This window comes from Prionailurus bengalensis, chromosome C1 (genome assembly GCF_016509475.1).
Source record: "Prionailurus bengalensis isolate Pbe53 chromosome C1, Fcat_Pben_1.1_paternal_pri, whole genome shotgun sequence".
Taxonomy (NCBI): domain Eukaryota; kingdom Metazoa; phylum Chordata; class Mammalia; order Carnivora; family Felidae; genus Prionailurus; species Prionailurus bengalensis.
In genome coordinates this window covers 215,204,265-215,226,667 of record NC_057345.1, presented here as the reverse complement: position 1 = coordinate 215,226,667, position 22,403 = coordinate 215,204,265, and the positions used below count along the sequence as shown (strand labels likewise).

General features: G+C 43.8%; 1 protein-coding gene and 1 non-coding gene across 5 annotated transcripts in view; both read right to left on the bottom strand.

Annotated features, from left to right (window-relative positions):
- DIS3L2 (DIS3 like 3'-5' exoribonuclease 2) overlaps positions 1-22,403 on the bottom strand; it is a 348,656-nt gene that overhangs the window by 134,365 nt on the left and 191,888 nt on the right. For all 4 annotated transcript variants that reach the window (XM_043578169.1, XM_043578167.1, XM_043578168.1 and 1 more), the window contains one exon: positions 3,467-3,546. In XM_043578169.1, the coding sequence (XP_043434104.1) occupies positions 3,467-3,546 (80 nt within the window). The remainder of the gene's footprint in view (positions 1-3,466; positions 3,547-22,403) is intronic.
- Positions 12,152-12,253, bottom strand: LOC122482272. The gene has a single exon (XR_006297073.1). It is a non-coding gene; the product is annotated as a U6 spliceosomal RNA (small nuclear RNA).

Genomic DNA, 22,403 nt, shown 5'->3' with positions numbered 1-22,403 from the left:
GCTCATTACAGGGAAGGGTTTCCTAATAGTCATGCAATCTGAAGGCCAAATGGGCTGCCGGCAAGGTGGAGCGTTAAAAGGCAATCTGGATATTCAATAAGTGGATGCTGTGGAGGTAATCTGAAAAACAGAGGGTGATGTGACAACTGTGGCATTCCCGCACTTGAGTGGTGAGGTCAACTGTGAGGTGTGTTGCAAGTGATCTGTTCCAGTAATAAAACGAGGGAGGGTGTGATTTGCTGTCTTTAGATTCTGGGTTATCACTATACTGCCACTCTCATTCACTTGCGTTATTCAGTATTTTCTCGAGCAAAAGTGAATTGCTCTGCATTAAAGTTAGTGCGCTGGGTGACGCCCGGGGAATGTTCCACTCAAATGTATTTGTAGGCTCCCGGAGGTGGGGAATTCGCAGGCTAGATGACGGGAGAATCCCTTCCAGAGCGGAGATTTCTTGAGGGTAGGGGGCACCCCTCATCAGCCTGCCAGCATAACCCTCACATACCGGAGAGCAGGTGTCACTGCCTTTCCGCAGAATTTATCTGCAGACTGTGGGGTCTAAGTCTCGCACCTATAGGAGACACTGGTAACAAGTCCTGAGGGGACATCGGAATTCTACAGAATGGGACAGCGAGGACTAAATTGAGTTGCATCTGTCGGCAGGTTTTATTTGCACAGAACAGTCATTCAGATGATTTCAATAGGACCAAAGGAAAGTCTGGCCTCGATACTTTCTTTAAATAAAAATGGTTATAGATGATGTAAATATGGCCAGAAAACATTATTTGCTTCTTGAAACATTAAACATTTTTTCCTCTAAGCAAAAATTGACATGAACTGGTAACTAACGGAACCTGAACTTAGCCAACCTCACCCCAATCCAAACTGGAATTGACTTTCAGTTTTCATCTCCCTGGATAAATAGCTTTGGCAGAAACCATTGTCACAAAGGCCAACTGTAGAAGTGCCACCATAAAAACGCTTGACTGACCAACCCTCGCCTTTTCAGATTCTTCTCTGACTCCTTTTCCATGTCCTTTTTCTGCTGCTCTGCCAAATGACCACATGTTAATTACTCCTCTGGAATGCGAGAATAACTAAGCAGATACAAGGTATCTGATCACCTGGTGCAGTGCGCTACTGGGCAGCCTGTGATTTCTGGCACCTCATAATTTTATTTTATTACAAAAATTTTTTCATTATAAAACTATTATTACCACATTATAAAAGCTTGGAAACCAGAGAAAAGACCAAAAAACACTTATGATCCCATTATCCTAAAAAAATTGCTGTTTGCACTCTGGTGTGTTGTCTACTTTTCTTCAGGGCTCTCTGTGTATGTGGTTATAGGGCTTATTTGTACCCTGCCTCCTCTGGAGAAGGATGTGCAGCAGCTTAGGTAAATGGGCATCACCAGACAGACAACTCCACGTAGACACAACCTCTCCCTAACCAGCTCGTCCTCCTGACGTCCTGGTTTCTAACTTGTAAATTCCAGTTCCCCATCATCCAGGTTGCAACTCCTCTCGGACTCCTCTCTCTCAACCCCCATGTCTATTTGCATTGATTCTTCTGTCATTCGCCCTTTCTCACATCTGCCCTCCCCACCCTCCTTCACACTGCCACCACCCCCAGTCCAATTTATCACCCATTTCCCTAAGTGATCACAATGCTTCTCTGCCTCTACTTCCTCTCCTCTTCCTTCGTCTTGTACGGTTGAATTATTTTCCTTATTTTGACTGCTCTCCTTGAACAAGAGATTGAAAGCAACTGGTTTTCGGTGGTCTGACAAAGAACATTCTCTGGTTGGAAATTTATAAACACGTACAATCTGTCCCCAGTCTACTCTTCCTGCCCTGTCTTCTACCAATTCCCTACGTGAAACCTGTGCTGCTAATCAGCTGCCCTAGACAGGAGACGTAGTAGGTGGTAGGTAGAGTGAGCAGGGCAGGACACGTGCTGGCTCCCTGGTATCCCTGTGAGGAGGATACCATCCAGGCCAGCCCAGACGCACTAACGGGCACTGGACCTATCCTTGTGCCATTAACGACCATAAAGGGGACACAATAAAGGAAACAACTGTTTCCCAGCATGAGGCTACAAACAGAGCAGGGCTGCGAACCTGGAGAGAAGAGGAATACAGAGGTGAGGTCTATTGTCACCTGGCTTCCTGCTTCCTGGGGGCACTTTTCACACTGGAGTTCAGGGGAGTGGACTCACAGAGAGCGATATGTTCAAGCCTTTGCACTTAGCAAATATTGCTCAGAAGATGAGAAACCAACCTAGTATGTGTTTTTTTTTAAGTAGGCTGCTTACATTCTGGATTTTAAAAGTATATCATTGCTCTAAAACTTCTATGGGGACTTTTCTCTTTTTAATGTTGTATCTTTCTTTCCACTTTTTTTTTTTAAGTTGAAAATACTGAGCAAGCTTGCCTAGAGTTTCAAGGAGGACTCCCACTAAAAGACGATAAAAGCATTTTTAGGTAATGATGTTTTCTGTCTCTCAGCCTTCTTTCTACTAATCTTCACAGCCTACACTAGTAGCGAAGAGATCACACACTGAACCTATGGAGTTTTGCGTTAATGAACTACACGAACACCTCTGCAACGTTTTAAAAGACTAGGCTGCTGGGCCATCAACACTTTGCAGCAGACTGAAACCACAAGGGTGGATACCCATCATCGGCAAGCCGTCCAAGCCCGTGATAGTGGCAAAGCCGTATCCAAGAATGACTAAAGCCAAAGCAGTCACCTAGACACCATCCTAGAGAGGGCCCAGGAGTAACTCAAGACTATAACTAGCATGTGGTGGGGGAGGGGACATTGGAGCGGGCGTGATAGGGTTTGCTCTTCTCATACCCTACACATCTTCCCTTCCGCCCTACTGTAGTTGTCCAAGACCACTGGCCTCAAATCCCACTCTTCCTGCTCAGCTCCAGCCCAAAAGAATGCTCAAGGAGCCCCTACCAGCTGCCTTTCACAATCTGCCGGGACGATGACCTGCCGGGTCTCGAGGGCATTGTCAGGGACGGCGCTCCTGCTACCTGCTGCCGATTCGCCTTTGGGGGATACTCCCACATCATCCCAACCTGTTGGCAAATTCAGGTAAAGAACCCAATGCGTCTCCTAAGCAGAGCTTAAGGGCTTTCTTCTTTAACACGCTACACCCAAACTGGAACCTCCTGAGGGGCCAAGGCCTGGAAGTCATTCTTCTGTCCTCACTGCTGCCTCCACTGAGGCCCAGAAGGATCCCAGCGAGAGGACCCTTCTCATGCTCGCCCTCATCAAAGTCACCACAGCAACACAATCTTTAGGTCTCGTGCTGTGTAGGCTCAGGGGCAAGTTCAGGAACAAAGCAAACCCAACCCTGCACATTACACAACCTGGGAAGTACGAGGCGGCCAGACTGACCACAAAGGCATGCAGACTGCCCGCTACCCGGAAAGGTCTAGAAATTTCCATCCTACCGTCAGCAAGCGGCTTGCAGGAGAGGGCATCATCGAGGTCGCGGGCAGTAGATGGGTCAATGGTGAAGATACAGTCTTTCCTGGGAAAGATTGAAGATGTAATTAGCGATGCGGCAAATACCAGAGTCTTTGCCCCACCGTACTCGAGTTTTAAAGAACAGCTACTTTGTGAACGTGCAAATGGTAGGCAAAGGGACGAGTAACTTCTGTCGTGGCTCTCTGAGAAGGGGATCTTTAGTCTACAGTGAGACAGGGGAGAGACAAATGGGGGAAGCCACCAAGACTCCATCCTGTCTCTAAGGGTCTTCTTCCTCTCTGTCAACTGGCACCTACTGTTCCTTGGTCCTGAGCAAGAAAGGTGTGAGCAGGGAGACTGAGGTGGCTTCCACGGACGAGGCTTCCCAGAAGAGTTTTCTGACACGAGGAGCAAGGCCCTTCGGTAAATTCCCCTCCGGTGGTAGTTCTTATTTTGGCCGCCCTCTTCCTCAGCGGCTAGTGGGAACCTGTCCTTGGGAGGATGACTCACTGTTCCTTCTTCTATCTCCACCCAAGTGGGATTTGCCACAGTACAAATCACCTGACTTGTGACACAGGGGACGGGACCTGAGAAGAAGTTTTACAAAAAAAACTTGGGCCCATACAGTTAGCCATAATACAACTATACTTGGAATTGGCCCCAAATCAGTTGGTTTTCGTGGAATCATCGTACACTGCACCCAAGCTCACAGAATCCAGTATGCCCTCTGTCCAGTTATCTTCGCACGGCCCCCCGATGCACTTCTCACTCTTAATCTGCCAAGTGCTGGGACGTTCTCATTTTGCTTTCGTTTCCCACATAACATTCCGTGCCCAGCTCACCAGTCTGACCATGTAAATACCCACGGTTGGAGTAGCCTGTCCTGAGTTCTCCCTGCCTCCTGCCTTCCCTCCCCACCGGGGCACTGGCCCGGGGGGGGGGGGGGGGGGTGGCTGGGGTACAGGAAGTACCCGCCCCTCCCACAAGGCTCTCTAGCTGGCGCCCTCTGCTGTCTCTGGACTCTTCCCACACTCTGCCCTCGCGTCCTCTAGTACTAGCAGAGCTGCTGCTGCCGCGTGCCCGTCTCTTCCGGAGGCATCAGCACTAGCGACGGGAGCATCCTCTACCCACCACAATGAGACCGGCTGGGGTGGCAGAGACCTCTTTCCTCCGGTCGGTTGCTCCTGTGCTCAAAATGTCCTCAAAGCCCTGAGAGGCTGCAAAGCTGGCTCTGGGGGCTGGCCTGCAAAGTTCTCAGGGCCTTCCTTCCTCCGTCCCCTTCTTGCTCTTTTCCCTCACGGCTGACCACCCTCACAGCCCACGGTGATCCCTCCCACCGCTCAGCTCACCCCACAGCAGCTTGATTCTAGGCCACTATTGATTGTAACAGGCACCAGCAATTCAGCAGCACGTTTTTAGGGAAACAAAAACCCCCCACCATATTAACATTGATTTTAATGTATTTTGGGATTTGAGAAATGTCAAAATGTTTAAAAAAGAGAGAGAGACAGAGAGAGAGACTCTTAAAAATAATATACAGATAGCCAAGATGTGGTGTAGCTATACAAGGGAATAACTACTACTTAGCAATGAAAAGGAACAAATTATTCGTACGTGTAGTAACGTGAAGGAATCTCAAAGTTACTATGCTAAGTTAAAAACGTCATTCTCATGAGTTTATATGATATGTAATTCCATTTCTAGGACACTGTCGCAACGACAACATTATATGACAGCAGATCAGTGGTTGCCAGGGGCTGGGAGTACTTGTTCCGGGGGAACAGAGCTTTCTGGTATCTTGACTGTCATGGTGATTATGTGAATCCATACAGGGCTTAAAATTCATGGGGCGCCTGGGTGGTGCAGTCGGTTAAGCGTCCGACTTCAGCCAGGTCACGATCTCGCGGTCCGTGAGTTCGAGCCCCGCGTCAGGCTCTGGGCTGATGGCTCAGAGCCTGGAGCCTGTTTCCGATTCTGTGTCTCCCTCTCTCTCTGCCCCTCCCCCGTTCATGCTCTGTCTCTCTCTGTCCCAAAAATAAATAAACGTTGAAAAAAAAAATTCATATAAATGCACAACAAATAAAGGCCAACTTTACTGTTCATTAGTTCAAAAATTAAAAATTTTGAGTATGACTTTTGAATCAAGGAAAGAATATGCCTTATTAATAAAGTTGATGAGCAGGTGCTAGAATTACTCATTATTTCCCCTGTATACTTGTCCATATTTTTCAAAATTTTCACTGCAACTATTATTTTTATAAATAGAAAAAATCAGCACTGTAATCTCCAATCAAAAAAATGCATATATAATACTGCTTATAAAGATGTTTAGCAATCCTGTAGACCCGTATTGCAAAATACAGTCAATAACTTAAAAATTATGCATCAGGTAAAACCATGAACTCACTGGTAACTAAGAGAAGAGGGTGGGGAGAGGTGAGTGCCACTCAGGTAGAAGGAACTAGAGCATTGAGAGCACAGTCCCAGGAAGAGTGGCTTATTGGGACATCTACTCTTCTCACTAAATAGTTCAAGAAGTGCACACCGCGGCGGGGCGGGAGGGGGGGGGGCGGGGGGTGTGGTGGGATATAAATGTGGAGGTCTCAGGATACAAAGAAATAATTTCTGTTCCACCATATAAAAGATGGACTTATGGCACAGTGCCAGATCAAAAGAGAAACACCAGCTATCCTCTGGAAAGTAAGCTCCCTGAAGGCCATGTTCCAGGGCTATACAGAGGCTGTAACTCACAAGTGTTTGTTGAATGGATGCATACTTGCTAACAAGAAGAGACAGGGAGGTGAAATTAATCCTGACACCAAAGTAATGGGCTCTAAATTGGCAAGGATCTTGAACTTGCATCACAAGGTAAAGAAGAAACTGTCTGTTTGCTGTTCCTTTTGTATCCCCCATAAAAGTTAGCGAAATGCTTTATATATACACTGAGTACTCAATAAATACTTGCGGAACTGAAAGTAAGATGTCAGACCTGGAGGCAGGAATCTTTTGATCCTCCTTCCTTAATGACATCATAAGAAGCTGAAAGAATGTCCCTCTAGTCAGAAATCAAAAAGAACACTGTTAGCTTTGTGGGGGCCACAGTTTACTGGTTTACTTCGATTGCTGAAAAGGAAGTTATGTTTTCTTAAAATTAAATGTCTCACAGTGTTTTGACTTTTATTTCAGTGAATGAATGAATAATGCCCCCTAAAACATTTCAGGGTCAAACTGATGCAGGCATATACGACAGAGTAAAATTTTAGGGCTTCAACTGTAATTTGTAAATGTCTTGTTTAAGAGGACCCACTAACTGTTTCTGAGAGAAATCTTAGAATAGCCTGTAAACACTCAAACCAACTCTCTACTGCTGTTTTATTATTTTTTTTAATCTGCTCCTAAACCAGAAACATAAAAGTCTAAGTTAAAACAACTCTGAGGAACAGTGGTCAGGAAGGCTTGCTGGAAAGACATACCACCCTAACATTATCCTTGATCATGGGACAGCAAACTATAGCCACAGACCAAAAAGAGCCTGCCACCTGGTTTTTGAATGATCTGTGAGATAAGAATGGTTTGTGCATTTTTAAATGGTTCGGGGGGGGAACCCCAAAAGAATATTACTTCATGACATGGGAAAATTGTATGAAGTTCAAATTTCAGTATCCATAAGTGAAGCTCTACTGGAACATAGCCACGCTTTTTGGATACAATGGCAGAGCTGAGTAGTTATGTCAGAGACTGTATATTCAACATCACTACCTGGCTCTTAACAGAAAGTTTGCTGACCCCTGTTTTGGATCAATGTTCCCCAGTGTGCCAACTACGGTTTTTTTTGTTTTTTTGTTTTTTTGTCTGTTTAAAGGTCTGATGATTAAATCAGTTTGGGGAATGCTGGGCCAATTTCTTAATTGCGGGACTTCTTAGAGCATTCAATGTGCCGCTGTCACATAGTTCTTGTCACGTCTATGTGGTCTGGGATTTTTTTTTTTCTTTTTTTGGTGGGAGATCATCTCCCAGATCTGACATCTTCCTCAGGAGACTACCCTCTGAGAAGTGATGAACTGCACGCCGCACAGGCCTCCAGGGGAGTCCTTGCCCCAGATGGAGCCTTGTCACCAGGCCTACCCCAAGGGCCGTGGCAAGAAGTCAACAAAATGGCTATGCTACTCACTGCAGGGAAGCTGATGAGGGCCTTGTCCATCCGAACATGTGGCCCCTTTTATGAGTGCTTTTGGGGGAAGTTTATGTGCGGCAAGGACCCACTTCTCCCCTCCTGAGCTAATGGTTTGTTTGTATTTTACAGACGTGAATTTTATCCTTTTAAGTTTCCCTCTTTGCTTGGGCTGCTAGGAGACCCAGGAAACTATGGTGACTTGCCTCAAAAGGATCTTATTTATAGTCTGAACTTTGTGAACTAAGCTTCCTCCTGGCTGCAACTAATTATCCCACTTATATATTCCTTTTGCCTTGTATCCGAACTAAAAAAAATTAACTACATTATATGTGTACCTGTTAGGTACCTTAAATCACTTCTTTTAAAAAAGCAGGGTGTAAGTACGTACGTAGGCAGACCGAGGGGTTACGACCTTTCAGGATCACGTTGAAGGGGATGGTGGAAGGAAAGACCTTCGATACGGGCTACTAAGAGAACGAACTTCTAGACACAGTAAAACCTGGCGAGCTCCCAACAAGTATTTGTACTGTAGCAGGGGACTCCAAACTTGCTCTCTCACTGTGGAAAGTTGGGAGAAGCAAGGGAACAGTGAGTGACCCTGACAAACCCCAGCGCCGAGAGCCAGTGATTTAATCTGTTGTCATCGCCACAATTACGAATCGGCCATGATGCGGTGCGTGAGGGTTCCTTCTGGTTGTGGGCCACAGCGGCTGGGAGCTGCTGGCCTCAGCACTGGGGAGCCCAGCCCCACGGGGGTGGTGCCCTGTGCAGCTGTTACACTCTGTTAACATGCTTGGGATTTTACTGGCTCCTCTTCTGGAAGGCTTTGGTCTCACAACCTGCAGGGAGCAGCCTGGTCTGCCAGCTTTTAGAACCTGTGAGACCAAATATTTAAAGAGTTCCGCAACAATGGTTAGAAAGAAGCTAACCCTGACCCACAGGAAATAGAGTGCCAGGTGGGGGAGGGAAAGAGTGAGACTCCAGTTCATGAGGCTGCAGAATTCCAATTCAGAGCAACGTTATGTAACCAGAATTTCTGAAGGCACGTGACTCAAGGGCTTAGTAGAACTTTTTCAAGTGACAGAAAACTTCTAAGATTGTCCTCCTCAAAGCCACTGGTCCAGGAAAAGAACACATGAAAAGTAACTAAACGCCTTCTTTAATCCCTTAAGACCTTGCCAAGAATCCCAGGAAATCACAAAACCATAGAAAGAATTTCTGTTCCTCTGTCACTCACACACTCTTCCTCCGACCCTGCGTCGCCTTCCTCCTCAAGGCACCAGCACCTCTACCTCCCTGGGGCTGGGGGCAGCTGTCTAGTCTCCACGGCAACATTCTATCACCAGGCCGTCACTATTCACCTCGCTGGATTTGGGCCATGGCCCTTACCACGCCACAGAAACTGCTCTCCCTAAGGTCATGGGTGTTGCTAGATTAATCACCTCAAAGCATGTGTCTGGTCAAGAACCTTTATCAACTCCTTCCTGAGTAAAAGAGAAATTCAGCTTAGAATTCAAAGCCTTTCAGGATCAGGCCCCAACCTGTATTTTTCCAGTCAGTTTGCACAGTCCCGACATGGACCTTACGTGCCAAACTTTCCTCTATACCCTCTGGTCTCTGAAACACTGTGCTGTTCCTAAATGGGACATTCACCCAGCCAACCTCCAGCGTCCAAGGCCTATACCTAGCTTTGAAAGGACTGGCTATGAAGCCATCTTTTTTCCAGGCAACCTCTGTGGTTCCACAGAGTGGACAGTGCTTCTCCTCCGCGGTGCCGCCCACGCCTGCAATCTGCCCCTCTCCAACGGCACTGGCCATTGTCCCCAGCATGCCGGTGGGTCCTTAGGGACAGGTCTTCCTCCGACCCTGCGTCGCCTTGTCTCACCGTGACAAGGCTGGGAGCTGCTCGAGGTCTGGCTCTGGCACGGGTCTGTCTCTCTATCTCCTCCAGCACACTGAAGGCACACAAATACGACGAATAGTTGATGGATAAGTGAATGAAAAAATGACCAAAGGGCTCTCTTTAGCACTTTTCCGTTCAACTTTGCCACTGCGTCTTGGGAAATACATTTAGGATTAGAACTCATGACCTCCTGGCATGCAAACCTGTGGTCACACCACAGTGTTATTGTTTCCGAGGGTGTCCTTTTCGGTCTTCATCCCATCTTCTTTTCTCATAAAACAGTGTTTTACAAACTGCGGTTGAGGGACCATCTCCAGACTCACAGCATTTATAGAGGCCCTCCTCTGCCGTGACTCTGTGTGCCTCCTTGCTAGGAAGCGATTCGGCTGAGAAGGATCTGGGTCGATGATGGCGAATGGGTGAAAAGGAACGGGAAAATTTTGAGAAATAATCTTACGAAGTTAAAGAATAAAAGTTCTACACAAACACTTTCTTAGATGAGATGGTACCAAGAGTCTATACAGAAACCAGCAAATCTCATGTCAACTATAGGAGGAAACATAACGACATAGCTGGGGCGCTCACCCACGGAGTGCCATGTAGAGAGCCCAGCCAGATGGGTGCTGGGTGGTCCAGTCACGTCAGATGCTGAGTTCATGATCTTCCATTCCAATCTGGCTCTCCTCAGGATGGGCCGACCCAGAGCATTGTCCAAACCTAGGTCTGTGCCCCTTGGTGTAGCAGGCCCGGACCTTTTATTTTTTTCTGAAGGCAGCTGTGGAAATGCTAACACTCTTTCACTCGGCCCTACTGCCACAACAGATGCTGAAAAGTCTGACACAAATCCCAGATTTTTCAGAACAGGAAAAGACTAAGGTCTATTTAAAGCAGAAAGAGACCTTGGTCCATCTGTCCCTCTCTGCCCCATTAGTGACGAAGTGACATATTTGAGGCCACAGAGCGAGCAGGAAGAAATGAGGCGATGGCCTGGGCAGGCTCTTTTTACGTAACCATGGCTTTTTAATCTACAGTCCACAGAAGATCTACCTCAAGCTCTAGCAAAATTCCAGACCAAGGGAACATGGTTATTAAGTTACTTTCTAAAGGACAGAGATAGGACGAGGCTGAATCGGAACCAACTGAAACAGTCTTCCCTGTTACACTCCCTTATCCACGGAACCTCTCATCATTCTGTGCCTCTTTTTATACTTCAACAACCGACACTCTGGAGCAGAGGCCATGGGACAAGGCCGGCCGGAACCGTGGGAGCCAGGGATTATGGCATGGGCCAGGGAAGCCATGGATTCGACTCAAAGAATGTGCTAAAATTAACTTTCTTCCCTTCAGTTTCCATTTTGAAGCATGTTAAACTTTCAGGAGAGCTGAAAGAATGGTAAAATGAACACCCATATACTTCTCATCAAGATTCATCAAATGTCAACACTTTGTCATCTTTGCTTTACTTTCTCCTCTCTCCACCCCCACCTTCATACATCTAGATTTTTTTTCCATCTGAACTATTTAAACTTATGTTGCAGAGATGATTACCCCTCCACACTTTACCATGCATTTTGTAAGAATAAGGGCATTCTTCTACAGAACCACAACATTTTTACCACAGACAAGACTAATAATTCCCTACATCTAATTTACAGATCATATTTAAATGTCTTCAACTGCCCCCCAAAAGTTTCTTTAGCTCTTTGTTTTCCTCCTGATCTAGGATCTAATCAAAGTTTATACCTAGTATTTGGTGGTTGTGTCTCTTTGGTCTGTTTAATGTAAAACAGTCCATCCTTTTTTTTAATGTAACATTGCTTTTTTTGAAGAGTCCCAGCCAGATGTCTTATAGAATGTCTTATGTTCTGGATTTAGCAGCTTGCTTCTTCACGGAAGGTGAAGAAAGGAAGGGACAGAAAGAAATAAAATGTGGCGAAATTAATCTTCTCTGAATTTCCTAAACAGAAAGTTAATGTTTTTATTTATTTTTGAGAGAGAGCGAGCGAGTGAGCGCAAGCAGAGGAGGGGCAGAGAGAGAGGGAGACACAGAATCCGAAGCAGGCTCCAGGCTGTGAGCTGTCAGCACAGAGCCTAACGTAGGGCTTAATCTCACAGAGTGTGAGATCATGACCTGAGCTGAAGTCGGACGCTTAACCGACTGAGCCACCCAGGCGCCTCCCCCCCACCCCAAACAGAAAGTTAAGATTTAAGTCTCGATGAGACTGAGGCTGAATATTCTAGCTTGAACACTGCACAGGTGATAGTGTGCACTCCATCCAGCATTCCTTCAGAAGGCACAAACCGTGAGGCTGCGATATTTGATTACTTGGTTAAGGTGCTAATAGCCAGATCTTTCTACCTTAAGGTTACCTTTTACTTGGTATTTAACAAATAATCTGTGGAATAAGGCTTCTAGATAATGTGGATATCCTGTTCTCACAGAACCTTTCAAGCAATGATTTTAGCATCCACTGGTAATTTCTGCCCGAATCAATGTAACTCTTCAAGTTATAAAATGGTGCTTTTCATATACTATAAATACATTTATTAGTTGCCTCTCTTCTGCCAAGAACTTTTCCTGCTGTGCCCCCGAAGTTTGTTTTTCATGAATTTGCATTCATCCTCGTGCAGGGGTCATGCTAATCTTCTCTGCATTGTTCCAATTTTAGCATATTGTGCTGCCTAAGTGAGCACCCCAAAGTTTGTTTTATTTTGAGCATTATTATAGATTCGCTGATTTTTTTTTGAAGTTCAATGTATTATTATCTACTACCATTACTATTCTTTCTGATACTCAAATTGTCCCAAATTAGGTTAGTGGGAGCTCTTTCAGAAGATCTCCCATGTCCTTGTGGTATGTCTCCACAATAAATCTTTGAGTGCTTTGGGGCACCTGGGTGGCTCAGTCGTTGAGCATCCAACTTCAAGCTCAGGTCAGGATCTCATGGTTTGTGAGTTCGAGCCCCACGTTGGGCTCACGGTTGTCAGCCTGTCAGTGCAGAGCCCACTTCGGATCCTCTGTCTCCCTCTCATTGCCCCTCCCGTACTTGTGCTCTCCCCAAAATATATAAATATTAACAAATAAAAAAAATAAACCAATAAACCTTTGAGTGCTTCTCTGCTTTCTGGCACAGCATGTTTTAGGCGTACCTTATACATTCCCGTCCCAGACTAATAATCACCCAATTCCCTTAGGAGCCCTAATTCCTTGTGGCAGGGAGTGAATGATACTCAGAAACCAATAGAGGGTACTAGACTGCTGTGTTCATTATTACTGGGGTCTCACGGCTTCTAGGCCCTTTTAATGAGCAGAACTAGAAAATACTGAGTTAAATCAGAGAAACTGCTGATATCTGACTATTTGTGGCCTAGAAATTGGCAACTCCATGGGGTTGAACCCAACATACTGTTTAAAAATCATGAGTTCATATTGACACTCCAACTGATGTCTAATATACAGCATTCTTCCTCATTTTCTCTCATTCCACATTTATACCTTCATTCTCCCGGTGAGAACCTTTGCTCCCAATGACCTCAATATTCAAAACAGTTACCGAATTATAATCCAAATGCCACTAGCGCAAAGAGTCTATTAAGATTTATTTGGAGTTTTATCCTTAGAATACAGCCACTCAAAGTACAGAGTGCTCACAAGTACAGGGCCACAAGTTATTTGAATTCTTTTCTCTGTATGTGGTGATGCTATGCATTTAATACACATTTAGAACCGCTTGTCTTTGTCTTATGTCAATTTTAGAGGTTTTGTTTTTATCTCTTTTTGGATTTCACTTCACTTTATTGTTGAACATTTAAATGGTTCAAAGATCAAGTGTACTCACAAAAGCCTTACTCTCCTCTCTACCTTCTACCTTTTCTCCATGTATCCCCTGGCGATAACTATTTTCACCATATCCTGGTCTATCCTTTCGATGTTTCTGCTTTCCTTTCTGATATTATTTTTCCTTATTTTCTCTTTGTTCTTATACAAACAGCTGAATACTATGAACTCTTTTGCAGCCTGCTTTCTTGCACTTCACAATAAATCCTGGAAATTATTCCATATCGGTTCAGAGACCAGAATCAGAGAATCCTCACAACTGGAAGTTCCTTAGAGGTCACCTTAGTCCAAATTTTATCCCTCACATGACTCTAAACCAAAAATCAATCCAAGAGATCAACTCACATCTTGAAAATCTAGGATATGGAGGCAGTAAAGTTTATTTCCTCATTAGGCTGACCATTCAATTTAGAGAGCTCTATCAGAAAGTACTTTCCCATGCTGAATTGACATCTAATTCTGAAAAACTCCATAGTTCAGCTACTTGTAGCCACAAAGAATTAGCTGGCTCCCTCTTTCACCACGCAGCCCTTCAAACATAACTTTTCCCAAGAAATAGGCCCATCTCTTTCTTGTTCTAAATGGTTTATAATTGTGTGAAAATGCAGTTATTTTCATAATAATTTTCACTTATTTTGTGTCAAGAAGAAAACCAAGTTGTAAGAACCAGTGGAACGTCAATAGAAAGAAAGTAGCAGAGGTCAAGAGAAAGAAGGCCAAAATTCCTTCATTCAATATTTACCGGGCATCTACTGACTGTTTTAGGTGTTTGGGTCACAGTTAAGAATAACGATGCCTACCCACTTATATTCTAGTGGGGGAGGAGACAGAAAATAAAAAGTACTGTCATTAAGTGCTGTGCAGGAAAAAAAAAAAAAAGAAGAAGAAGAAAGAAACAAAAATTAGGACAGAGTAGGGGGGACAGGTTGGAAGGGCTGATTATAATTAGGACAGCCAGGCTCGGCACCAATGAGATGATGACGTTTAAAGATGACCCGAAGGAGGTGAGGAAGCGAACCATGGGTTACAGCAGGGAAGAAAGACTTGGACAAAACAGTTTGTGCAAAGGCCCAGAATCCACCAAGTTAGTTGACCTGAGGGCACTGAACAACTGGGCACAACTCAACCCAGAAACTTTATATGTAGAGCAGAGACGGCTTGGCCTCTGCATTCCTTCACCTTCCTTCCAAGAAGTCTCCAGCCTAGGTCTACAGAGGTTCGGAATGCGGTTCTGCATGCCTAATGGAGCAATGAGAGCAGCTGAGTCCACTGGGCCCAGAAAGTGTCTCTATCCAAAGCTCTCTCTCGGAACAGCTTTCTTTTTCCTTTTATCTCTGCTAGCAGAATGTCCTACAGTCCAGATTTTAAAAATCCGATTGGGGTTAAAAACAGGCTATGAGAACACAGACTAATATAAATTAAGTTTTGAAATCAGACAAAATGAAATAGTAATGAACTTCCAGGAAATGCTCTCACAGAGAGATCAAATCTTGAAGGCTCTAGATAAAGAGTGTTAAAAATTTAAGCATAAAGAATTTGATACAATGTACAAAATCTTCACAGATATCAACACATTAGAGGGCTTCAATATAATGGGATATCCGGCTCTCACTAAAAACACTTTTATCTCTATCTTCTAGAAAGCACCTTTTGAGAGGACAGAATTATAATAATGGTGGATATTATTTCTGTTCTCATTTTGTACGTGGAGAAACTGTGGCTCAGAGAGATTAAGCTACTTGCCAAAGGTCATGGAACTGCAGAGTTTTGATTTAATGGGACAGGAATTCAAGAGAAAGTGTTAAAGGAAGTGAAGTAGACTGAGAAGCTTCATTTCAATTGAAATTGACATCTCTTCTAGTCACCCTTAGTTCCAAACTTTATCTTAAGATTTAAACACCTCAGAAGCATTTTGGCGGAAGTAATATATACCCCAAGTTTCTTTCAGGAAAATTTCCTCTATGGTTGACTAAGTTACAATGACTTCATTTTTAGGTACCAAATCCAAATGTGACTTTTTTTTTTTTTTTTTTTTTATCCTTAACCTAAAAGTCACATACTGAGTTCTGATAGCAAGTTTATTCAAAGTAGATAATCCTTAGTATGTCAGAAGAAGCCGCGTCCCAAGTACTTTTTTTTGGAAAGGGTGTACAAAAATAGGAAAAAATAGCCAAAGAAAGAATATGCATAGATATATTTTCACTCAAATATACTATACTTTTAAATTTGTTTTGTAATTTCCAGAAGTGACATAGTTAACATGTAAAAATAAAATGGAAATTGTAACCAAATTTCAATATGACTTTATCAGAGACAAACACAATGGGGTAAAGGCGAGTCTTTAACGGATTTAAATTCTAGTGGACAGAATTAAGAATAGTTACAAAGTCAAGGAATTAACTATGTCTAGACATCTCTCCTACATCTCTATTTGAGGAACAGTATTTTTTTTTTCTCATCCTTTGAATTCCCAAGTTAGGAATTCAGAACCTGCTGTTGAAAGGATCATCATCCTTAATTCTCAATCCATTTATCAGGCTAAAATGCAAATGTAAGTGGTGAATACATTTCAACAGTCCTGGAGCTCCAAAGAGCCTTCTCAGGGAACATGCTGAGCTAACTGGGGAAGGGTTAAGCCACCCCTATTTTTCAGATCTGAAAACAGTTGTTCTGATATGAGAAGAATCATTACAATGGTGCCAGCTCCCTTCTATAAAAGCTATACACATTTTTTGCACAACTGTATGATTGTTATGGTAACCATAAAAATGGAACTATCATTCTTCAAATTACACACTACCCATACTGGATTACCTACATACGTTTGTTCTTCTACATTACCCAGAATTTCCTTTCAGAGAGGGCTATGTCTGTCCTATAGATGTTTAGGAGCAAGATAAAGTGGTCTCTTTCAAAGGGAGATTCCACAACAATGAATCTTTCAGAGGCCGAGCTCTTCAAGAATTCTAGGGCTTCCCTGTCAAGTCTTTGAATCCTATGGTCACTGGGAGGCCAAAATATTTTCCCTGGGAGGCAGGGGAACTGCCTGGAAAATGTATTCCCCAAATGATTGCTTTTTATTAAGAGGAAGACCAAAGCACCATGAATGGGCCCGAATAGACCTCGCACAGTTGGGTAAAATACTGAGAACCTTTACTAGAGTCTCTGTTTAGTGAGGTGAAAGACTTATTTAAGAGATATATACAAGCATTTCTGAAAATAACAGCATGAATATATCAAACAAAAATGCCAAAATAAATTTTAGCTATATTTTAGGATGACCAGGGATTCTGTTATTACTTTGGCCAACGTGAGCAGAACTTTGTAACTTTTAACAGCAAAAATGCAGGAATTCTTTCTTCTCATGAGTGGGGAAAAGCCAAGTCTGGTCTTGTATGTCTTTTAAATATTCGTTTTGGGCCAAAATTCTGTTTCATTGTTCACAGAGCCGATTCTACAGTTTAAAAAAAAAAAAAAAAAAAAAAAAAGGCAGTCTGATAATGACTTCCTGGCTGATTTTAATATTAAATACTTAGATTTTGAGGCAAAAATGTGTTCATAATTACTGTTTGCTCCAGGGAATTTCCAAATTAGATGCTTAAATTTGTCTAGTTTTCCTTTCTCAAAAATAAAATAACTAAATTAAATTTTAAAAATTAAAAAAAAACCCCCCAAACTCACAAGGTTTTGAGGGGGGCAGGGCAAGTGGAGCTGTCGAGGCAGCACTCCTGTCCTCCTGTCGCGGCAAGTGCTCTCCGGCAGCAGAATGGAGTGGAGCATGGAGTGCAAAGTGCTACTTCTCTAATCCCGGCCCGTGGATGGGAGAGGGGGAGTCCCCGTCCACAGTCTGCACCTCTACCTGCACTACCAGGGTTCAAGCCTCCCGGGGCACTCCCTCGGTCTCAGCCCAATCCCCACCACCGGGTCCCTACCAAGCCTGGGACTGGCCCTCGAGTCATCATCCCAACCTCTTTTCCTACTGAAGCAGCTCTCCCCAACTGGACTCCGGTCTCTTCTCCTCTTCGGCCTTTCAGATCCATTAGCATCTGGCTATCAGGGTGAAGTTCTTCGCTCCTTTCTCAAAAACCTTCACTGGCTTCCAGCCATGCTGACGTGACACTCCTCAGCTTGGCATTCAATATCCTCCACGAACTGGCTTCAAACTTTTCCATTCTCATTTAAGATGATTTAACTTCATAAACATGGGCCCTTAGTTAACCAGTTCTGCTAACATCCCGAATTAACGATTTATGTAGACTCATCATCTCTTCTTCCAGACCATTCTCTTTGAAGGAAAGGACGGTTTCAATTATGTACTTTTCAAATCCAACAGTATCTATTTCAGGGCCTTGCAAATGGTAGCGACAATAAATATTTACTGAATTGAATCTTTAATTGGGCTCTTTCAACTCCAAACTCCTGGAAAATAGGCTGAGGCTGAGGCAGAGCCATAAATGGTTTTCACCCTCTAGTCCCTTTATCAGAAACACCAACATATCTGTGAGTAGATACACTTCAGGGGATGCCTTGGTACCTCCGGCCATGGCCTAGGAAGATGGCCCCAGAGAATTTTCTAGGTTTAGAATCAAAGTCCTTTGGGTTATGAATATGCTGATAGCAAGGGTAGACAAGAAGACAGGAAAATTGGGTAAGGAAGAACAGAATTTGAGAGCAGAAGGTAGGCTGAAAATTCTAATCTACATAATGACTCCAACATCTTTTTGGTAAGGCATCGTGCCTTAATCCTTGTCAGAAAGAAAGAAGAGGCACTATTTTATAAAGCATAAAGTAGGCTAGACCCTGTACTTTATGAGAAAGTTAGTTGCCTGTATGTCCCTTTCAACTTGTAAAGGAAAGTAAGGCTCAGAGGAGTTACGTAATTCGTCCAAAAATACATCCCTAGTAAAGTGGCAGAGTATGTGACGATTCAAGCCAAATTTGTCTCTAAATATATGCTCCTGTATTTCACCCCTGTGATATCGAGGTTATTGAAACTTTTCAAAGTCCTGGGAGAGCAAAATGAGTGACACCACACATAAATTAGGAGGGAACACAGCTGTGGTAGGTTGTTATCTGTCCTGCTCCCCCTCTCCCAAGCCAGCACGTAACTCAAACGGGGGCAAACTGATCCCACCCTAGAATGTGGAATTGGGACAGAGAAAGGGAGAGGGAGATCAGGAGGAAGGTGTGTGAGGAGAAGAAGGGGGAGAGAGAAATCAGCTCCCTCAGGGGGACTGGTAATTGTCAGGTAGCAGCCATCCACTGAGGAGCAGGAAGCAAAAGAGGTTAGTCTGAGGGAGGGGAAGGAGGAAGCAGATGTGTAGAAGCAGGAGAGACGGACAGGAATGAAGGAGGCTTTCTGGGTTTCCTGCCTTACTTCATTCGGTCCCTGGTTCCCTGCCCTTGGATTCTGGGAGTCGCCACAGGATCCTTAAAACAAATTCCCCTTTCTGCTTAAGCGAGCTCCAGTGGTTTCTGCTATTTGGGACCAAAAAGGTCTTAATTAGTGCAACAGCTGTGGAAAGTTTCCTAGAATGGCTAACTTGTCATGGCTTTCTCCAATGCTTTCTTGCTAACAAGCCATGACAGGCCCTTACAGTCGGTGCTTCCATACTGCCCACTCCTGGGGGCGCTGTGAGTGTCCTCAGGTGTGGGGAGGCAGAGAGAGGGCATGGCAGAATATTAATACTAAGTTTCTACTTCAAAAACAAATCAACTAAAAAAAAAAAAAGACTCCCTTTGTCATTGAAATTACACTAAGTACAACGCTGTCACATTTTTTTGGCCAGTAGGGATGTGAAGAAGGCTCTAACTTCTTTTTTCTCAATACAGGGGAGGGAAAGGGTGCAGTGTTCCTGAGTGATGTGATATTTTGGGTTGACTTTCTTGTTTAATGTCTATCAAGAGCGTGGGTTTAAGATGCAGGCACAGGAGGATGAAGGGTAAGGGTAAGAGCTTCTAGGCTATGGACCTGAATTCAAGTCGGAGCTCAGCCCCTCAGCCACGTGACCTCGAGGCAAGTGATTACACTTCCGTGAGCCCCAGTTTCTTCATCGGCAAAACAGGGATAATTATTTCGCAGGCTTGTTTCAATAATTAAATAAAGTAATACATAAGTATACAATAATTAAATGAGATAACACATACACAAAGGTATAAAAGAAACATCCAACAAATTGTATGTGTTGGTATATGGATATTTGCCACATTACACAACAAAGCTAAATGAAAACTTCAAACTTTTACACATGTTAATTTTCCTCATCCCGGATATTTTTGGCTAAACATTAATGGAGACGATCTACTCCGAGGGAAACTGATCCTTCTTTCGGTGGGTCTTCTGGTGTATATCAAGCCCCAAGGCAGAGAAGACAGGAGAGGGACACGTGGTGACTACCTACCATGTGCCCAGCACTGTCTCAGGTCTGCCTGACAGTCGAGATTGTGCTAGTGATTTCGTATTTTCAAAGTAACTCTGTTTCAAAAAGAGACGATTAAATATGACTATAGAAAAGGGTAATTGAACACACATTTAAAGCATTATTATGCTTGTGGGAACACTCCTATCCTAGGAATTCTAATTACATCTGTAAGACCACAGGAGAACTGTTTAAACAATCACAATTTGAAACTCTTGATTCTCCCATATACAAACTTTGGTGTAATTCCACCAAGTCACCTCTCAGGCGAAAAAGATTATGGGAAACTTTACTTTCACTGAGAGTAAACATGATGCTGCAAGACCAATTTCTTCACATACATAACAGGACTTCCGTGCACACATCGGTGTCCTGTGAAAGTCACAAAGGGACTCCATACACTTACTCACATCACGCCACAACTGCTGGAAAGGTTTTTGGAATTCTTTAACTACTTTCTAAGCCAATTCCTGAGCTTCACAAGAAAATCAGTTTTACTACTTTATAATTATACTTAATTTTTTTTTTTTTTTGAAGTTGCATTATCCAGCTTGATCACCCCCTTGATTTACCACTCTTGGCTTTAAACCGACTTGGCTGTTTCCAAAAATCAAATCCACTCTCAAAAGATGAAGATTTGCCATTGTTGAAAATGTGCCTTAGGCTCTGAAGGCAATTTCCGAAGAGGAGTCCAAAAATGTGTATGTCCTCCACTGGCTCCTTCCCCACTGCCTGCCAGCAAGCTCAAATTCTCCTCAATCTCAAAGACGTCTTTGGTTCCCGAGCTTCGGTCAAGCTCCCTCTCACCTCCCGTGTGCCGCAAACTCCTTAAAAGAGATATGTATACTTTGTGTCGTCACTTCTTCACCCCACTTCCTCTCCTCGGCTGGCCGCAGTCTTCTCGGGCTCCCACCACTCACTGCACAACGCATGAGATACCCAAGAGAAAATAATCTGATGGCCAAACGCAATGACTTCTGTCCCCTGCTTTGCCCCAGCTGGCAGCAGTGCAGCAGAGCACAGGGCGACTCACCCTTGCTTGGAACCTGTCACCAGCCTGGCCTTTGCCTTTTCTTTCAACTCTTCAAATATCCTCCTTCCTGCACCCCCAACCCCACCTCTTCCTACGAAGCTTCTGTCCTTTAAGTGCCGCTGGACAGTCCCCTTTCCCGTTCAGACGCGTGCTCACCAGGTATATCCACTCTCTTGGGTGGCTCTGACTACGACTTTTATGCACTGAAACAGGTCTCTGCACCCCAGACCTCATTCCTGAGCGCCAGGCCTGCTTCTCTTTCTGGCCCCTGGACATGGTCTTCTGGTACCCAAATTTTACTCGTCTTTCCCCATCCAAGCATTTTGTTCTTGCCCTCTATTTCATAATCTCAGATTTTCCTAAATTTCACTTTGGCTTAAGGGTGGATAGTGACACAGTTCAAGGGCCTTCCTTACAGGCTTATTATCTTCCTACTGAGAGGTCTTCTCGAGAATGTCAGAAACAGTGTTAGCTTTTTCTTTTTCCTTTCTTTTTTTTTTTTTTCTTTTTTTCCAATAGTAAGACGAAAGCCTAAGGAAATCCTATTCATCCCTCACGGCCAAGTTAAAAAAGTTACCTGGCTTTACAGCTTCCTCACGCAAAATAAATTACTTTCTCAGCTGTGTTCACCTGGTGCCTACTTTTTTTTTTAAATTTAAGCCTTTTGAGATAATTGTCGATTCATACAGTGGTAAGAAATAATAAAAATGCTATCTACCTTTTACCCCATTTCTAGTGGCAAAATCTTACAAAACTATAATACAGCATCAAAACCAGGGTATTGACATTGACACAACACACCGATCTTACCTAGAGCCCCCATTCTCACCTGTGCTCGTTATGTTCCACACAATTTTATCGCGTGTGGAGGTGCATGTAAGCACCACCTCAAACAAGAGACAATGCTTCCATCATCCCAAGGATCCCTGTCTTTTAATAACAATCATCCCTACCTAATTCCCCCCCTACTGTGCCCCCCTCAGTCCCTGCAAGACAAATCTATTCTCCAGTTCCAAAATGTATCTTTTCTAAAATGTTACACAACAGAATCAAACAGATGTAACATTTGAGATTGGCTTTTTTCTCTGATCACAATTTCCTGAAGATTCAGGCAAGCTGTAGCAAGATCAATAGTTCATTCCTCTTTACTGCTGAGTATCATTCCATGATATGGATGTACCACATTGGTTTAACCATGCACCTGTGGAAAGATAGCTCGGTGGTTTCCAGTTTGGGGCTGTTATGAATAAATGACGCTGCTATGAAAATGCGTGTGCAAGTTTTTGTGTGAACCGTGAGTTTTTATTTCTCTGGGATAAATGCCCGGGAATGCAATTACCACGTTGTATGGTGGTTGTGTTTAGTTTTTTAAAGAAGCTGTCAAAGTATTTGCAGAGTAGCTGTGCCATTTTACATTTCCACCAGCAGGGTGTGAATGATCTGCTTTCTCCACATCCCCACTAGCATTTGGTATTGCTCGCGGCTTTTCACCAACTTTGCTTTTTCCTTTTACTTCAGCCATTCTGACAGGTGTGGACTGAGGTTTCATTGTGG